Source organism: Meles meles, chromosome 3 (genome assembly GCF_922984935.1).
Source record: "Meles meles chromosome 3, mMelMel3.1 paternal haplotype, whole genome shotgun sequence".
Lineage (NCBI taxonomy): Eukaryota > Metazoa > Chordata > Mammalia > Carnivora > Mustelidae > Meles > Meles meles.
This window is the reverse complement of record NC_060068.1, coordinates 81,949,409-81,968,886: the sequence shown is the minus strand read 5'-3', so window position 1 is coordinate 81,968,886 and position 19,478 is coordinate 81,949,409. Positions and strand designations below refer to the sequence as shown.

At 36.0% G+C, this 19,478-nt stretch overlaps 1 protein-coding gene across 2 annotated transcripts in view; it reads right to left on the bottom strand.

Annotated features, from left to right (window-relative positions):
* Positions 1-1,177: 1,177 nt before the first annotated feature.
* The window catches only part of CERT1 (ceramide transporter 1), a 108,503-nt gene continuing 90,202 nt past the window's right edge, over positions 1,178-19,478 (bottom strand). For both annotated transcript variants that reach the window (XM_045999339.1, XM_045999338.1), the window contains 7 exons: positions 18,648-18,743; positions 13,338-13,470; positions 12,298-12,368; positions 9,646-9,774; positions 8,974-9,103; positions 7,681-7,817; positions 1,178-4,241 (listed from right to left, as the gene is read on the bottom strand). In XM_045999339.1, the coding sequence (XP_045855295.1) occupies positions 7,690-7,817; positions 8,974-9,103; positions 9,646-9,774; positions 12,298-12,368; positions 13,338-13,470; positions 18,648-18,743 (687 nt within the window). In that variant the 3' untranslated portion in view covers positions 1,178-4,241; positions 7,681-7,689. The remainder of the gene's footprint in view (positions 4,242-7,680; positions 7,818-8,973; positions 9,104-9,645; positions 9,775-12,297; positions 12,369-13,337; positions 13,471-18,647; positions 18,744-19,478) is intronic.

Here is a 19,478-nt window from a genome sequence, read left to right as displayed (position 1 = left end):
AATTGTTTTAATGGGTAAACAACGCAAATGCTAACAAAATGAGTCCTGCTGTAATCTGGTTCAAACAATGGCAAAATCTAGAAGATGCCATAAAACCAACTCAATGTGAAATAGCTAGTTAGAAATATACTTATTTGCACACTGTATTTCAGGTCAAGCTGGAGGCAAAAAGTGCATGTACTTAAAAATCACTCTTTAAAAACTCATAAGTGTGCCATGAGGACCACGTACTATTTGTCAGTAAATATAACATATTAAAAAAAAAGTCCAACAGCCAGATTTTCTCTCTAGCACCCCACCAAATTAAGTAGTCCACTTGTGTTTAGAGGTCATGTCTTTTAAGATGGCCTGTATCTCTCAATATGAGAGGAGAAATAGGCTCAGTTCCTCGCAGCATCACCCATGCAGGAACCCACTGACTGAGTGAACTGCAAATCCACACTTCCCATCTATGGCTGTTCTAGAGCATATATTCCCTAAATGTAACGAGTGGAACTGGCAACATTATTTAAATAAATGAGAGATAACTGATTTATGGCAAGTACATGTAGTTGAATTTTAAGTGTGCATGACTGGCACTGTGCTTTCATTTTAGAAATACCCAAATGCATATGGCTTTACTTTCTAGCAATCTGAAAAAACCTTTGGACCAGCTTCCATATTAAGAAATTCATTTCAAGGGCGCCTGGGTGGCTCAGTTGGTTGGATGTCTGCCTTCAGCTCAGGTCATGATCACAGAGTCCTAGGATCGAGCCCCACATCGAGCTCCCTGCTCAACGGGGAGGCTGCTTCTCTCTCCTCCCTCTCTCTGCCTCTCCCCAGGCTTGTGCTCCATCTCTTTCTCTCTGTCAAATAAATAAATAAAACCTTAAAAAAAGATTCATTTCACACTGTAATCCACTACACAAGTGTGTGCATGCACGTGTATATACATATATACGGGTGTATGTATATATGTATGAAGATTAACAAAATATGAATATTTGCACATGCTATGTACTTGATCTATTCCATTCTGTTCTATTTTGTTTAAAAAAAAAATTTATGTTGTTTTCTTGATCCCTAACTGGGTTACAACTCACCGTTTAAAAACTACTGGAGTCGAGTTATTTTAAGCTCTTAAGTACTCATAATTACACAGGCAGTATCTTGGGGTTAAGGAAAACAATCAAGCAAATACATTTGTCCATAATATTTTAATACTTTTCCACTTTTAAATACTGGTTTTAATTCTGTGATTGTAACATGGAAGATCCAACTTTATTATTTTTTAAAAACATCATCAGGATCATAAAGCTATTATAGAATAGTTACACTCTACACACTCCCAAGGTACTTTAAAATGATTATGTTTTGAGTTTGTAGATGAACAATGACAGTAATCCAAATACATTGTCTGTACAACTCGGACTAAATACTGGTGAAAGTGTTTAATTGGACAAACAATTGATAAGCTTAAAGATAACCAGCACAATTTCACAAGAAAACCAGCTCAGCCCAACTAAAATTTTCTTAATAGCAGCTGACACTGATGTTGTACAGGTGTACAAATTAGCCGATAAAACTGAACAAGTGGAAAACCTGTTGCTCCTTTCCCTTATTTTGTATTCTTACCCTCTCTCCCAGCCATCCTCTCCTTGGTCTGGCTGTCTTTGTGGTGATCCCAAACCAAGAGCTGCTGTGATCACCCTCCACCTCAAAATTAGGAGTCCTTAATTCCAAGTGAAACACTGTGCTCTCTTGTCCTGTACAGTGGGCACTCAGGGACAAACCCATCATCACCAATATTTTTCAAGTTTCTATCACAGTACAAAAGAGTGAGTAGAAAAGAGAGTAAAATGATAATTTTTTTTTTTGTTTTTGTTTGGGGAAAAGAAGTAAGAAATTACTGTGTTTGGGAAAACATCATGTCCATTCAGACACTGACTAGGAATTAGTCATACAGATATAACCCCAGAGGGTCTGAATATGTTTAAAACAGCTAGTACCACTCCAAATTCTGACCTCTGTAAAAGTCTTAGTATTCCCCAACTGATTTCTAAGTCTGATCGGATGGGATTAACTCTAGTGAAGTACCTGTACAGTTATTTAAAGGTAAACATATCTTTTTCTTCTTTTTTTAATACAAATATTTTTAGTGTAATCATTTTGTTTACAGAATTGCAAAAGTATATCATTAACATTTAGTGCAAATGCAACTAATGGTAATTAGATTTAGACATTGCTTTGTAAGCTTTCCATAACTTTGTAAAATGAAGCTATCCAATTTAGTTACGAAAGAGTTACTTGTCTGTGATCATGATAGTTACCAGACATGGCAAACAGAGAAACACTTACAGTGGGCATAGAGAATTTTTTTGAGGATTCCCATTAGCGGCTATGGTGAATAAACCTTCTCCCTCCCAACCCTCCCAATATCCCATATCCCAACCCCATAGCTGATTGTAAAATAAAATAAAATACACATTTGAGGTATAAACTTTTCTTTTTTAAACATCACAATATAAAATGCTAACTGGTGATGTAGTAAACTCGTATGATAATTTGTCTTATTTGCCTTACTAGCATTACCACCGTATAGGCACTTTTCCATACAGTCAAATTATGAACAGCATTTTTCTGTAATAAGGCATATTCCATGCACATCATTTAGAGAAAGGTAAATTAAAAAATAGAAAAGATTTATGGAGCATGAAATCTGCGTGCATGTAATATAAGCATATGTTTTATATGTATTTTTCTCTCTGTACAGAATAATAAATACCACTATAACTGATGCAAGTAATTCACTTCCAGGATTGTGCATATTAAGTGATCAGACTAATCCCATCATTAAATTATCATCTTGCATTCATCATTAAGACTCCATTACCATGTATGAAATATATACAGGACATGTTCTAAGCAACATGACTTTCTGCTTTACAAAATGGGTCTGATTTCTGTGTTTCTACAGAGATGAACAAGTCAGCAAAGCATGTACAAAATGCCTCTGACATATGTAAGCACATTTGTGTAAAAACACAATGAAGATTTTGAAGTGGGCAGTCATTTCTACTTCAGTGAGTACCATTCCTTGCCTCAACTCCATGCTTCAAGGTTTTTCACAGAGGCCTAAAACTAAAGAAGGTATTTCACATTTAAGTTCTTAAAGCAACTAAGGGAAGAATTTCAGTTTGACTCACATGGAATCCTTTACTGCTCCGCTGAAAATTCTGAGCAAGAGGCAAACAGGAGCGCTGCTCACGTTTTCTATGCATATCTTGCAATAGCCTTTAAACGGACCCAAATACCACCCAGACAGCCTGATTTACCTTTACAAGAAATACCGTATATCTTCTTACAAATTTCAAGAAAACATGAGCTTGTTTTATCCTTACCATTGTACCAGAAAGTAGTTTATACCCACAAGATTTGTAATGTTTCTGTTTGGAGGCAGGCAGAACCAATCGAGGAATTACCAAATTGTGTTTGTAAACAAACTGAAAAAAATCTGTAGCACACAGAACACAACTAAAAATATAACAGAAATATAAAGATACCTGGCAGAAAAAAATAAAGCTTTTCACTCTTTCTCCATCAGAACCAAGGTTCTTCATAGGAGTAAGACTATAGAAAAGGCAAAATCACAGGTTATTGACAGCCCTCAGTTATTAAGAGACACTTTACATAACAACATGAATCATTATAGAAATCAGCAGCAATGAATTCTATGATTATACAAAGCAAAAAAGTCAAAAAATTCTGAACACAGATTTAACCGCAGGCCTGAAAAAAGAGCCCCATCCAGATATTTGGTGCACAGAAAGCACATGCCCCATGTGCATTTAACTTTTGTGCTTTTCTTTTGTGCACGAAACCTGATACAAATGAGGATCTTAGGCTGGACCATAGTAAATTAAAAATTCTGAAAAAGTTTCCAAAAATTAAAGCATCAATTTCTAGTTGTGATTCAAAGTCGATTTTTTTTTTTTCTTCTAGGAGCAAGCAAATAAAAATATAGCCATATACATGTAATTTTACATGTATTTATAGTTATATGCTGAGCGAGGAGATCTAGCAGGAGACAGCTAGTGTTAGATGTTCACCTTTGCTATTGCAATATTTCTTCATTTTTGTATACAAGGCCAGGGTGTTGGGCCACAGACAAGGCTACAGATCCTATGTTCCAGCTTAGAGCATTCAATTTGTTTTTTATTTTTTCCTCCAACATGGAATGTCACACAGCCTTGCTTCAGTCACTGCAGGAAAGAAAATAAGTGAAAAATTAAGCAATATATTATTACTAACAGCTGCTAGACTACCCAAATAGGTTCCTTCTACCCTCTGAATTCATGGAATGCATAGAACTCTATTAGAAATTTATGCTTTAAAGATTTTCATCTTTAAAAAAATATAAAATTATTGACCTTATATATTTGAAACTTATCTCATCAGCAAGGAAGAGAAGGCCCAAGGAATGTTTTGAAAGCTAGGGGAAAAAAAGGAAATATGCCATAGATAAACAAGCAAAGAGGGATGGGGCACCTGGGTGACTCAGTCGTTGGGTGTCTGCGTTTGGCTCAGGTCATGATCCCAGGGTTCTGAGATTGAGCCCTGCATTGGGCTCCCTGCTCAGCAGGAAGCCTGCTTCTCCCTCTCCCACTACCCCTGCTTGTGTTCCCTCTGTCACGCTTGATCAAATAAATAGATAAAATCTTTAAAAAGGTGGGGGGGATCAACCAGAAGTCTCTGGATTTGTACCCCCCAAACCAGCATTTCCTCCTTCTTAGTCTTCAATAAAAATTATGCTATACAATACCATTTATCAAGAATTTACAAGTTTTATTTAAGCTCTGGGAAAGAAGTCTATCTTATCTTAAACAAACACACTCAGACATCCTCACAGGAGTTAAAGAGTTTTGACTATGAGGGGCACCTGGGTAGAATCCATTTCATTGGAATACATCATTCCAAACACTATGAAACAAATATTACTATAGGTAAACAAAGATTTTTCACCATATGTGAAGGTTTGAATTTGGTTCTTTGTCAGAAAGAAGCTCAACTGGACTCAAGGGTAGAGCTAACTTTTGGCCAGTCAATCTTTTCAGGTCTGTCTTTATATACACTCACGTATGCCCATAAACAATGCTTCCTCCTTCCTCTGAGATGAATTTCAATCCCTTCCCTCCAGGTCCTGTGTGCATATGCATGCATGTGCACACACAGACATACACACACATACTCAGTAAGACAATGTCCCAAATCCAACAGTTCTGAAGCAAATACTGTTAATAATATTAGCATATATTTTTCAAATGCTTAAGAAAAATTATTCTTCTTTTCAAACACAATTGAGAGCATGTTCTATATATAACTGCATTTTGATTTCTTTTGCTTAATCCGTAATTGTATTTTCTGCCCCACTTATTAGCCAGGCTCAGGATAGAGGTGAAGAAGAGAGAAAGCAGATTATAGCTGCACACTTGGTCTTGACTACAGCCAACAGCATTCTTCAGAAATCCTAGGGCTGTGGGGAGACACAATCCAGCTAATAAGTCAGATGACAAGCCTATTGCCATCACATGGCATCAGGTTTCTGGTTTATTCGATATAGCAGAACAGAAACAAAATCAGCAAACTTTGCGTCCAGATCTAGCCATAACAATTCTAAAGTACAAGTTATTCTAAAAATAGCCAGAACATTTACGGAGTTCACTTATCCTTGAAGATAAGAGTCTCTCAAAGGTCAAGCTGTATCCCTAAGACCCTAAAAATTCAGATAAGACCAGAATCTGTTTAACATTTTCAGGTAAGCTTTTTCCTGGGAAAAGCTAAGGATCTGTGACATCACTGAAAGAGCTCTTGTGTTAGTATCTGAAAATAAACTAAGCCTTCGAGTGTTTTTTGTTTTGTTTTTTGTTTTTTTAAGAAAGACATACTATAACAGCACCAGAAATCAGAATTAGTTAAAAATATCAGTCATTATATAATTATTGAACATATTATTTTTATCTAAAGAAAGTGACTCAGGATATACATTTCTTAGTCAATAATTTAATATTCAATATAGGTAAGAATGAGAAGACATTCATATATATTTGTGGCTTATGAATTATACTTTGGTAATCTCTATCAAAAATTTAAGTGTTAACACATACTGAGAGTTCATAGCAACAGAATTATATAAATTGTTCTCAAATGGACCAAGAAATGTTCAAATTATTCATAATAAGAGAAATACAATATAAACTATACCCAGAGAGTATTTTTTTAACCTATTGAGGCAGAAACAAGCCAAGTTCTACTTCATACATTGTCTGAGGGGGTACAGGGAAACAGGCACTCCAATATGCTACTGCTGGTGAGATGGTGAGTTAATACGACCTCTATAGGAGCAATACCTAAATTAAAAATGCACAAGCCCCCTCTAGGTGCTGGCAGTGTCATATCTAGTAATTTATCCCAATATCAACTTGCAAGTGGATGTAATTATAACATCATTCTACCAAAAACTAGAAACAATGTCAGTGTCTAGCAGTGGAGGACTGGTTAGATAAATTATGTGCACCTGTATGATGAGATACTGTACAGCTTATTTTTTATAAGGAGGGAAGTCCATACTATTATGCAAAGACCTTTAAAGTAAAGCAAGTGAAAAAACAAGTTGCAGAACAGTGTGTTTTCCTGAACAACAATAAAAAAAGTGTGTGCGGGAGGAATATATATGTATTTGTTTGTTCAGGCACAAAAAATTCTCTGGAAAGATACGCAAGAAACTAGTTAACAACAGTTACACTCCTTCGTTTGGGGCTGGAGGGAGGGCAAAACTGGATGAGTAGGAGACATTTCAATGTTTATCTTTTCAGACTCTGAACCATGTTAACATATCATTTCTTTAAAAAAATTAAAGATTCTGCATGCCTGGGTGGCTCAGTTGGTTAAGCGTCTGCCTTCGGCTCAGGTCATGATCTCAGGGTCCTGGAATGGAGCCCCGCATCAGGCTCCCTTCCTGCTCAGTGGGAGTCTGCTTCTTCCCCTCCCTCTTCCCCTTGCTTGTGTGCATGCTCTTTCTCTCTCCCCCAAATAAATAAATAAAATCTTTATTAAAAAAATGTAAACATTCCAGCTCTTTGTCCAAAGACATTCAGTGCAGCACTATCTAGCAGTAAAAATATGGAACCAATCAATCCAGACATTAAGGTGGGACTAGCTAACAAATTCTGCAACATTCATATAAGAGATTTTAAAGGAATGAGATAGTTTTGTGTATCTTATATCTTTTTATGCAACAACAGTCCAGATATATTGTTAGGTAGAAAAAGCATGCTGCAAAAACAGTAAGTGTAGAATAAAGCCATTTTAAAAAAATAATAATATATGTCACTCACAACATACATACAAAAATATGGGAAAATAAACAACAAAACCAAAGTAATTTCTGGAAAGGGAAAAATATGGGGAATTTGTCTTTCTGGAATTCTATGGCTCCATAATGTTAAAATCTCTCTACATAAGCAGATAATATCTAACATAAGCAGAAAAAACACATTTTAAAGGCTAAAAACTACAACTGCAACTCCGTCTGGGAACATCATAAAACGTAGAAACTACTTCCAACAATTAACTAAATTATAGTATCTGCAAGGTCATAGTAGTTAAAGTTTTTAAAAAGGGATAATATGTGTCTTCCAGTACCTGTTAATACTAGAACAAAATGGGTTTTCCTGTAGTTTTTTCTTGGACGTAAGAAGTAAAACGTTTTAGAAACTTTGGATACTCTCGCTTTGCCACTGCCCTTAACACTGAGGCTGGTGCCCATCCTCCAGGGTTCACTGCAAGATAAAGGAAAATTAAAACCTGTTAAGATACAATTCTCCAAATGTATGTAAAGCACTCATTTTATTCCTTTGCTTTTAAAAAATTTCTCCCATTGGAACAGTTAATATCTCTTAAAGTCCTGACCTGACCATTAATTCCTTCACGCTAACCACCACACAAGAACACACAGCAAATAAGGAAGTGTTTATTATCTGTCTAAAATGCTCCTGGCTCCCTAAATTATATGCAAATATTAATACAGCAACATTTTAGGTTATGGCAGATTTGTCAAACTCCACTATAATTAAATAATACCTCATTCAGGCATAACTATCTTTAAATGTAGTAGCAGTTATGTCCCTGAATAAAGAAGATTTGATTAGAGGGATTCCAATGACTCCTCAGGTGGGAAATGGATGAAGTAAGAAACTTAAAGCAGGCGATGATTCAGAAAACAAAAAAGCCTGACAATGAGAAAAAGAACTGTTACTTTTCTTTATCATTATTGCTTATACTAATTATAAATATATTTTATTAGACAAAGATAATAATAAGATGGCTCAAAGCCAAGCATATGGGAAAGTGATCTAGAGATGAAGTATTAAAATTTACCTATCCAGCCCCGGCCTCAGAAATTCTGATAGAGTAGTTCTGGGGTGAAATTCAGACATGGGTATTCTCAGAGTTTCCCGATAATTTTGATACACATCTCTCCATATTAAAAATCACTAATGTAGGGGTGCCTGGGTGGCTCAGTGGGTTAAAGCCTCTGCCTTCGGCTCAGGTCATGATCCCAGGGGCCTGGGATCGAGCCCCGCATTGGGCTCTCTGCTTGGCCGGGAATCTGCTTGCCTTCCTCTCTCTCCACCTGTCTCTCTGCTTACTTGTGATCTCTTGTCTGTCAAATAAATTAATAAAATCTTAAAAAAAAAATCACTAATGTAAATGATAAAAAAAAAAAACAACCTAAAAAGGCATTTAGATCATAGTAAAAAAAATCTAGGGGTGCCTGGCTGGCTCTGTTAGAAAAGCATGTGACTCATGATCTTGGGGTTGTGAGTCGGAGCCCCATGTTGGGTATAGAGATTACTAAAAATAGGAGTTTAAAAAAGAAAAGAAAGAAAGAAAATCTGTATGACCAAGTACCAAAAGAAACCTCCAAATACATACCATTAGCTACATATGTAATCTTGCATAGAATGTTGTCCCTGCTGATCTCCTGGTTTCCCTCAGGTGGGCTTACCAAAGTTTGACAAATCATAGCAATATTTATTTTGGCACGGACACATCGATTGTTTAGCTGCCAAAACAAATAACAGAAACGAAATATCAGTGTAGTAGATGCCCATTTCATAATCCCTATTGGTCTAATAGTACATTAGGTTACCCAAAACCACAGCTCATCAACAACATTTCCAACAAAATCTTATAAGGACCAATAAATAACACATGCCAAGCTGCTAGGACATCAAGAATGATTTTCCCTCCTCTTAAAAAGCAGATGGACCTAAACCAAGAGAGAAACCACAGAGGATTTGGTAGCAGTTGATCATAGCTTGAGAAGGAACTGTGGAAAGCAGCCTTTCATCATCTACCCATTCTGTTCTGTCTCCTCTAACTCTGTCTCTAACCTCAGGAGGAAAGGAACACAGTCCTGGTATTCACAGTCATGACTGCTGCCCTCGGGTAACACATAGGCTATACTATTCCGACATAAAAGAAAATCTAAGAAATGTTATTAGCAAGTATCTGTGTGTGTCATATGTGTTTATCACTCTTGTTCTATGCTGTATGTTTAGCTTCATACTGTACAACTATACACATACACGTAAGTGCACTTACAGGAGCACTGTCGTGGTCCACAGAAAAATTACACACTATCCAGGTTTCAGGGTCATTTTCAGTCAAGGCTGGTATCTTTCGAATAGCAGAAAGATATAATACATCTCGCTGAGAAGCAGGCCAAACTCTCTGTGGAAGAAGTAAAAATCTTTTGAAAATATAAACTACTTTTAAATTCGTAGGTAATATGGAACCACCGGAGAAGCAAACGTAAAACCAATGAATATCTTAGGCAAAGGTAAAAATCTGTCAAATTTTAAATGGAAAGCATCTGAAAGTACCCAGCAAAGGATTAACTATGAACAATGAATTAATGACTTTGCAGAATAATAACATCCAAGGAATAATCCATTTTTTAAAAAACTGGTTTTACGTAACAAAAACTTTTGCCATTAAAGCATTTTAAAGTGTACAATTTAGTGACATTACATTCATAATACTATGTAAACATCACTATTTCCAAAATTTTTTATCACCTCAAACAGAAACTCTGTACTCAGCAATTGATTCCCCATTACCCCCTCCCCCAAATTCCTGGTAATGTTCTGCTTCTCAGTACAGTATGAAACCTCCATTTAAAATGTCATAACACTTAAAAGCTAAGGTTTCAGTGCAAGAAGACTGCTCCTTTGATACCATAATGACATCCGAAGAACACTAAATCAATTAGATTGAATCTTTCAGCTTTATGGTATTCAAGGAAATTTACCATGCTGGAATGATATCGAAGTGAGGTCTCTGAAAACTGAGACTATGTACTTTTAAACGAGAGAAAATATGTGCAATGCCTGTCCTAATTGTTGAGTATAATAAATAGCCAACAACAGTGTCAATACAACACAAATCACTTGGAAAGTGAAATGGTTCATGTTTTAAAGATGCTAAATTTCAAAAATAGATGAAAGCAGTGCTGAGCAAATCTATGTGAAGCCAATAATAAAGGAAATTTTGGCTGTGTTAGAACCAATGACTGCAAATCCGCAAGGATGACAACAAGATGAAAATTTAAAGAATGAGATGACTTAAATATCAGGAGAGAAGTAGCCCTCCTTAAGATCAGATTACAAAAGAAGCCAAACTTAAAGGGAAAGTTATAAGCATTACTGAATTTTGTTGAAAAAAATTATGAGAGGACAATTTGTTTATTCAAACACAACTCTCACTTAAATTTTATTACATTTAAGGGACATTATTTTAAGTTTTTAGATTTTTGAAAAAGTGATAATACAACCTATATAAATCCTTCCCTCCATCTCCCATTTATGAAGTGAAATACTTTCAAGCAGACTGTTTTCCACGATCAATTATTTTCAGATTGTAAGGTTCTTCTGACTCTAAATTATTGGTCATTTCTATGCATTCCAAATTATAAGGCAAGTAATCGGTATTTTTAACATTTACTAAATTTTAAGTTTCCCTTAGACTCCCCAAATCTGTATGCTGAAGGAGAATCTTGTTACACACTTCTTTTTTAACTGAAGCAAAGCTGACCTATAATGTATTTTTTACACATTTCTTGATCAGCTACCATGTAAAATCAAGCCTAGCTCAAAATCAGTACATTCAAGATGCCTCAAAACTGAGTTCAAGAAATACATAACCCACAATATTGTCATATATTCAGGTCAATTAAAAAGTCATTTAAAGAAGAGAAAAATGAAGAACCTACTGAAGTACTGTATTTCTTATATAACGTATTATATTATGTTGGATGGATCCTTCCAAAATTGCAGTTTTTTTTATTATTTTCCTTTTTAAAACTGTATGTTATATTAGTTCCAGGTGTACAACATATTTATTATATCATTTTATACACTACTCAGTGCTTACCACAATAAGTGTAGTCACCATTTGTTACTACAACCTTACTACAATATTACTGACTACATCCCCTATGCTGTACTTTTCATTTCTGTGACTTACTTATTTTATAACTGGAAGTTTGTACCTCTTAATTCCCTTCATTTATTCTGCCATCCTCCCACATATCACCCCTATTTACTGTTCTTTACACAACATATTTGGCAATTTTCAGGGAACAGAGCAGAGTAAGGTAAGAGAAATATTAATTCTTCTATTTTAAATATCTAGAATAGCAGAGGAAGGGATGAAGTAAAAGTAAAATGAAAGTGAACCAATTTAAATGACAATGTTTTTGTATGCTCTGGTATATGACCAACTCCTTAATACTTACATTTAGCAATTTTCACTTGCTTTCAGATAATCTACTTAGATGACTTTCATATCTATCAGTCTTAACAGATATTAATAATATACTTTCCATCCCCCTCATTACTATGGTCACAGGAAACTATGATTCACTTTTGTATTTGATAACAATCACTCATCTCCTATAAAGACTAGATGCTACAAAAACATTTAACAGGATTTCAGTATTTTCTAAGCTTTAAGTGCACATAACTAACTAGAGATCTTTAGCAAACACACTGTTCCTGGATATTTTCCAGGTTCTTGTCTCAGGTTCTGTTTTAAAGAAGCTGATATCCTATCAAATATGTGACATTCATGCATCATTAATAAAGTCTTGGGATCTTTTATGGCCTTTAATTTCCTGCCAAATTTTACTTTAGAGAATTTCTATGTCTCAATTTAAACTACAGTGAAATCCTTTTGGGATGAAGAGATCTTTACCTTATGCGTTTGATAAATGATGATTGCATTATCAGCTAATGTCTCCACCACATGGAAGTTTTCTATAGTTGCTGAAATGAAGAGAAAATATTAGTAGCCAAAAAGATAAATTACCTCTTCCTAGAACGTGATTAACTTCAGTTATACTAATGGACACTGTGAAAACATGGGCAGGATTCGGCCCTATCTTGGCTAAGTCCAAAGGGAAAGTAGCTAATACTTCATATCGGGCTATAGACAGTGGCCATGAGATGTGATCACCAGGAAATCTCATTTCCTTTGGCCCAGTATCTAGCTTCCACAACAAGAAAGCAATTCTAATCACACTGCATTACTCAGACACAAGTTCCTATCCAATACTATGACCATTTCTTGTAATCTCTAATTTATTGAAGCTGAATAAACTGTTCTATATAGGCTTAGGTGACTACATTTGTGAAAAAAGAATGTCAAACTGTCATTGATAAACATCTTATGATGTTCAAAGCTATCTGTATCTATGAAATTTTGTTCCTAAGAGGAACACACACACATGCATGCATGCACACGCACACATGCACACACACATGTACACACACCACACAAGAATAACTCTAAACAGATCACAGCAGGACTTGTCTAGGGTTTACCAAAGAAACAAAACAGTCTGGGAAAGTATATGATAAAGCAGAAATATTTAATTTTAGTCCTGGTCTTTCTACTAATTAGGGTCTGTGGCTTCTGACAAGTCACTTAACCTATATGAATTTTTACTTTTTTATCTACCTAACATGCAGGTTTATTGAAGTACTGAATCAAATGCTGTAATATAGTCAGAAGCATTTTGTAACACTGTACAAGCTCTATTTCACTGTAAAGCTCTATTTAAATTAAGTTAAAAAAAAAAAGTAAATGCAAGCTATTACCAGATTTTCCAGTATTTTCTACACTGACTTTGTAACTGTAGATGAGATGCAAAACACTGGATTGGATTTAACATTATATTCAAAATAAATTCAAAATAATAATTATATTAAGGTATATTAATAATGGCAGCTTACTTTCCCAATCATTGCGAACATCAACATTCCAGAAGTAATTGCAGACCTCATGTCCTGTAACACCTTTCACTGCATGGGTAGCTTTCAAAGGATCCAGAACAATCCCATTTTCTTCTACTTCCCTTCGGTATACCTAAAGAGGATATATTTAAAAACCTGTTTAAAAAGTAAAAATCAAACTCCTAAAGTACAAACTTGGAAGCAAGATTTAAATTTTGCTGCTTTTTAGTAATTTCATTTATGAAAACCTATTTAAGGAACATAAATATTCTGCGAAAAGAAAATATAAAATCTCAAATTATTGACAACATAAAAAATATTTAAAGCTATAGCTCAGGGGTAAACTTCAACTATGAAAAACATGTATATTCAATGAACACCTAATTACAAGAGTTGTTAAATTAAACCTGCTTAAATATTATTTCCTTAAGGATACTGATTTAAGGTAGTTTTATTCAATGCTACATACTCTGCATCTAGAGTAGTATCTGAAACACAGCAGGCTCTCAATTATTTGTTGAATCAATGACTCAAAGCTAAAATGGCATGAAGATCTATGCTATCTTGCCTTTTATTTTTTATTTTTTTTAGAGACAGACAGAAAGAGAGAGCGAGTGAGCATGTGAGTGGAGGGAAGGGGCAGAGGGCGAGGGAGAGAAGAGAATTTTAAGCAGGCTCCACTTCCAGAGTAGAGCCCAACACAGGGCTTGATCTCATGACCCTGAGATCATGACCTGAGCTGAAATCAAGAGTTGGAGGTTTAACCAACTGAGCCTCCCGGCATCCCTATGCTATTTTCCTTTAAATACTGAAGTTGTATACCTAAACTGCTAAGTAAAATTAATTATTTCAAAATTATAGGTTTCTACTTTAGGAAGTTTTGCATTAAGTTCTTTTCAGAAATGAATAATCATGTTACTGTAGGAAGAACCAGCTCTCAGTTTATGGAGTGCTTTATGGTTCCAGAAATCGTTAGCGCATTTCATATATAGCTAGCTTCTCTCTTAAAATCTCTCTCACCAAACTACTTTTCCCTACATGCTTATATTCATGTTATGTGGACTGCTATCTTCCCAGTCACCCAAGTTGGAAACTTTAGACTTTTAACTCCTCCTCACACTTCACATAGCTCTTAAGCTCATCTGTCATTAACCTTCTATAAGACATCCAGCAGCCTGACTTTATATCACTTGCTACTTCTTTTAGGTAGGTCTTCATCCCCATGTACTTGATTCTCTTAGTCTCTTCCTTATCAGCCCAATCCTCCTAAAATGTTACTTTGCACGCAGTGGCTAACTTACTGCTACAGATAACAGACTATTCTCCTTGGTGGACTATTTTATACTGTCCATAACCCAAGCCCTCTCTCTGTTAGGTTGTGGGCTGTAGGAACACTTATTCTCTATTCCTCATTCCACACAGAGGGACTTCATCTAGACTGTCACTCCTGGTTTCTCTTTATCCCTTCACTTTCCCTTCCCTGGGGGGGCAACAATGACTTATCGGAATGTTGAGTATAAAATAAGGACTGAGACGCTTGGCTCACCCCTTTTTCTACAGAAAGCATGTGTCCTGGTTTTCTTCTGGGGCTTACTCTTGTGGGAAGGGCCTTTGATTGATTATCTAGCTATGACAGAAACACTGTTTTAATTCTCAGGTAACACATTAGCAAGACTTTGTGGCTGCTGATCTAAAGCTATATTCTCCAATTGGCTTATTAGATTTATAGCTAACATTTTGGTATCTCATCTGCTGTTTCTTCATATTTCTTAATTAGTTCTCTATTCAGGAGGAAAAGACATTTCAACATCTGATATTGTATCTCTCCTGCTAGAATAATTCTGGTCAACATGGTCTACGCAAAACTCCTGAATAAGAAGTCTGCTTTCAAGTTTTCCCTTGTTTATATATATATAAACAAGGGAAAACTTGAAATATATGAATATACATATATTTTTTTAATCTAAAATACGCTTGCATCACCTTTGTCACAATCTTGCTTCCATTTCCAGACATAGTTCAAATGCTTCTCCTCAGTATAAAGCAATCTGTTTCAAATCACAGAGATCTTTCTTTTCCAATTTTCTTCACTACTCATCTTCATTCGATACATTATCAGATAGAAACAAATAATGTCAATATCCTCCTTCCCCAACAAAAGTTTCAGCTTGGAAAAAGTCTTGTTAAATATCTCTTTATCTTTAGCATAGTGCCTAGGGCATAAGTATTCCAAAACTCAATGCAGCTGCTGTTTTGAATCCATCTATAAACCTTATTCTTTGCTCTTTGTCTCGTGTTTAAGGATGTGAACAAGATTAGCAGACCCATCTCCAAATATTGAAAGAGGATGCAATGAGAGAAAGGGCAAGTGAGGGACAGGAAAAAAGGACAACAAAGTGACATCTGGGTACAACATTTAGTATATTAAACAATAAAGAGAAATATCTAAATACCCAGCAACTAATTATGACTTATTCATATCTAAACACCCAAATTTTATTTTCTCCATGGCCCAGGTAAAACAGGATGGTTGGAGCATTGCCCTGATCCCCAAACCAGGCAAAGACCCTACCAAAAAGGAGAATTTCAGACCAATATCACTGATGAATATGGATGCAAAGATTCTCAACAAGATCCTAGCAAACAGGATCCAGCAGCACATTAAAAAGATTATCCACCATGACCAGGTGGGATTCATCCCTGGGTTGCAAGGTTGGTTCAACATTCGCAAATCAATCAATGTGATAGAACAAATCAATAAGAGAAGAGAGAAGAACCACATGGTCCTCTCAATTGATGCAGAAAAAGCATTTGACAAAATCCAGCATCCGTTCCTGATGAAAACGCTTCAAAGTATAGGGATGGAGGGAACATTCCTGAACTTCGTAAAATCTATCTATGAAAGACCCACAGCAAATATCATCCTCAATGGGAAAAAGCTTGCAGCCTTCCCGTTGAGATCAGGAACACGACAAGGATGCCCACTCTCACCACTCTTGTTCAACATAGTATTAGAAGTTCTAGCAACGGCAATCAGACAACAAAGAGAAATAAAAGGTATCCAAATTGGCAAGGAAGAAGTCAAACTCTCTCTCTTTGCAGATGACATGATTCTTTATATGGAAAACCCCAAAGACTCCACCCCCAAACTACTAGAACTCATACAGCAATTCAGTAACGTGGCAGGATACAAAGTCAATGTACAGAAATCAGTGGCTTTCTTATACACTAACAATGAAAATACAGAAAGGGAAACTAGAGAATTGATTCCATTTACTATAGCACCAAGAACCATAAGATACCTGGGAATAAACCTAACCAAAGAGGTAAAGGACCTGTACTCAAGGAACTACAGAACACTCATAAAAGAAATTGAAGAAGACACAAAAAGATGGAAGACTGTTTCATGCTCTTGGATTGGAAGAATAAACATTGTTAAAATGTCTATACTGCCTCGAGCAATCTATACTTTTAATGACATTCCGATCAAAATTCCACCGGTATTTTTCAAAGAGCTGGAGCAAATAATCCTAAAATTTGTATGGAATCAGAAGAGACCCCGAATTGCTAAGGAAATGTTGAAAAACAAAACTGGCAGCATCACGTTACCTGATTTCAAGCTTTACTACAAAAAGCTGTGATCACCAAGACAGCGTGGTACTAAAAACAGACACATAGACCAGTGGAACAGAGTGGAGAGCCCAGATATGGACCCTCAACTCTATGGTGAAATAATCTTCGACAAAACAGGAAAAAATATTCAATGGAAAAAAGACAGTCTCTTCAATAAATGGTGCTGGGAAAACTGGACAGCGATATGTAGAAGAATGAAACTCAACCATTCTCTTACACCGTACACAAAGATTAACTCGAAATGGATAAAAGACCTCAACATGAGACAGGAATCTATCAGAATCCTAGAGGAGAACATAGGCAGTAACCTCTTCGATATCAGCCACAGCAACTTCTTTCAAGATATGTCTCCAAAGGCCAAGGAAACAAAAGCAAAAATGAACTTTTGGGACTTCATCAAGATCAAAAGCTTCTGCACAGCAAAGGAAACAGTCAACAAAACAAAAAGGCAACCCACGGAATGGGAGAAGATATTTGCAAATGACAGTACAGACAAAAGGTTGATATCCAGGATCTATAAAGAACTTCTCAAACTCAACACACACAAAACAGATAATCATATCAAAAAATGGGCAGAAGATATGAACAGTCACTTCTCCAACGAAGACATACAAATGGCTATCAGACACATGAAAAAATGTTCATCATCACTAGCCATCAGGGAGATTCAAATTAAAACCACATTGAGATACCACCTGACACCAGTTAGAATGGCCAAAATTAGCAAGACAGGAAACAACGTGTGTTGGAGAGGATGTGGAGAAAGGGGAACCCTCTTACACTGTTGGTGGGAATGCAAGTTAGTGCAGCCACTTTGGAGAACAGTGTGGAGATTCCTCAAGAAATTAAAAATAGAGCTTCCCTATGACCCTGCAATTGCACTGCTGGGTATTTACCCCAAAGATACAGATGTAGTGAAAAGAAGGGCCATCTGTACCCCAATGTTTATTGCAGCAATGGCTATGGTCGCCAAACTGTGGAAAGAACCAAGATGCCCTTCAACGGATGAATGGATAAGGAAGATGTGGTCCATATACACAATGGAGTATTATGCCTCCATCAGAAAGGATGAATACCCAACTTTTGTAGCAACACGGACGGGACTGGAAGAAATTATGCTGAGCGAAATAAGTTAAGCAGAGAGAGTCAAGTATCATATGGTCTCACTTATTTGTGGAGCATAACAAAGAACATGGAGGACATGGGGAGATGGAGAGGAGAGGGAGTTGAGGGAAACTGGAAGGGGAGATGAACCATGAGAGACTATGGACTCTGAAAAACAACCAGAGGGTTTTGAAGGGGCGGGGGGGGTGGGAGGTTGAGGAACCAGGTGGTGGGTAATAGGGAGGGCACGTACTGCATGGAGCACTGGGTGTGATGCCAAAACAATGAACACTGTTATGCTGTAAATCAACAAATAAAAAAACAACAACAACAACAAAAAAAACAAAAAACAGGATGGTTTGTATATAGATTTTTACTGTGATCCTAAAGAGACTGTGTAAAAGCCAAAGTACATTTTGCGTCCTAGTATCTGTTGTTTCTTTGATCACATATAGTAATTTGTTTAAAAGGAATTTTAAAATGCTACCCTCATTCACATCAATGGTTAGTAATGATAATACGACCTTTAACAGAGCTGCAGTTAGCAACCTACAACATTTTACTGGGAATTACCTTCATTTCTCCTTCTTCTACAACCAACTGCCAATTAGCATCTCCACCTACATCCTGTAATGAGTAAGTCATGTGGTTTTGCACCATCTCTTCAACCTTGGAAAGAAAAAGTAAGCCATTAAGAATCCATATCCAATGAACAGCCATTACATAATCTCTAAAACAGAATGATATTCAGTTTGTTTCAGATCAGAAATGTTCTTAGAAAGCTGAGCAACCAAATGCACAAAGGTTAGTAGATTTTATACAGTGCTGAAGGGTTTAGTCCACATTCCAGGTTTCATATCCAGGTTAATGACAGGGGGCAGAAACCAAGAGAAAGAAAATGCTTCACTCAAATAACATATATTGGCCTAATGTGCTTATATAAAGTGAGCAAAATAAGCATTTTTCTGCGGGGAAAAAATCGTTCCTTTACCATAAAATGCTTCTTTACAGAGATAATGTCTTAAAACATAAAATCATGTGACACTAAGGGTAAAAGGGACACGAGATGTTCTAGTCCAGTGCTTCTATGTTTAAGACTACAGAGATAATAGAATGTTTGTTATATGGCAAGATTTCCCTATTAAAACGATAACAAAACTTTCATTACTTCACTGATAAATTTCACTTCTACCATCAATATAAGCCACTTAAAAAAAATAACCTACCCCCATTTATTTGACTCCAATTTCACTGTTTTACATTCTTTTAGGGAAAATGCAAATATTCATATCTGCAAACATTTACAAATAATCACCTTTTAATGTCTTCCTTTAAATTACTAGCTAGTCTTTTTAGTGAAATTTAAATAAAACCTATGCTTTTAACTATCACAAATTACTCCTA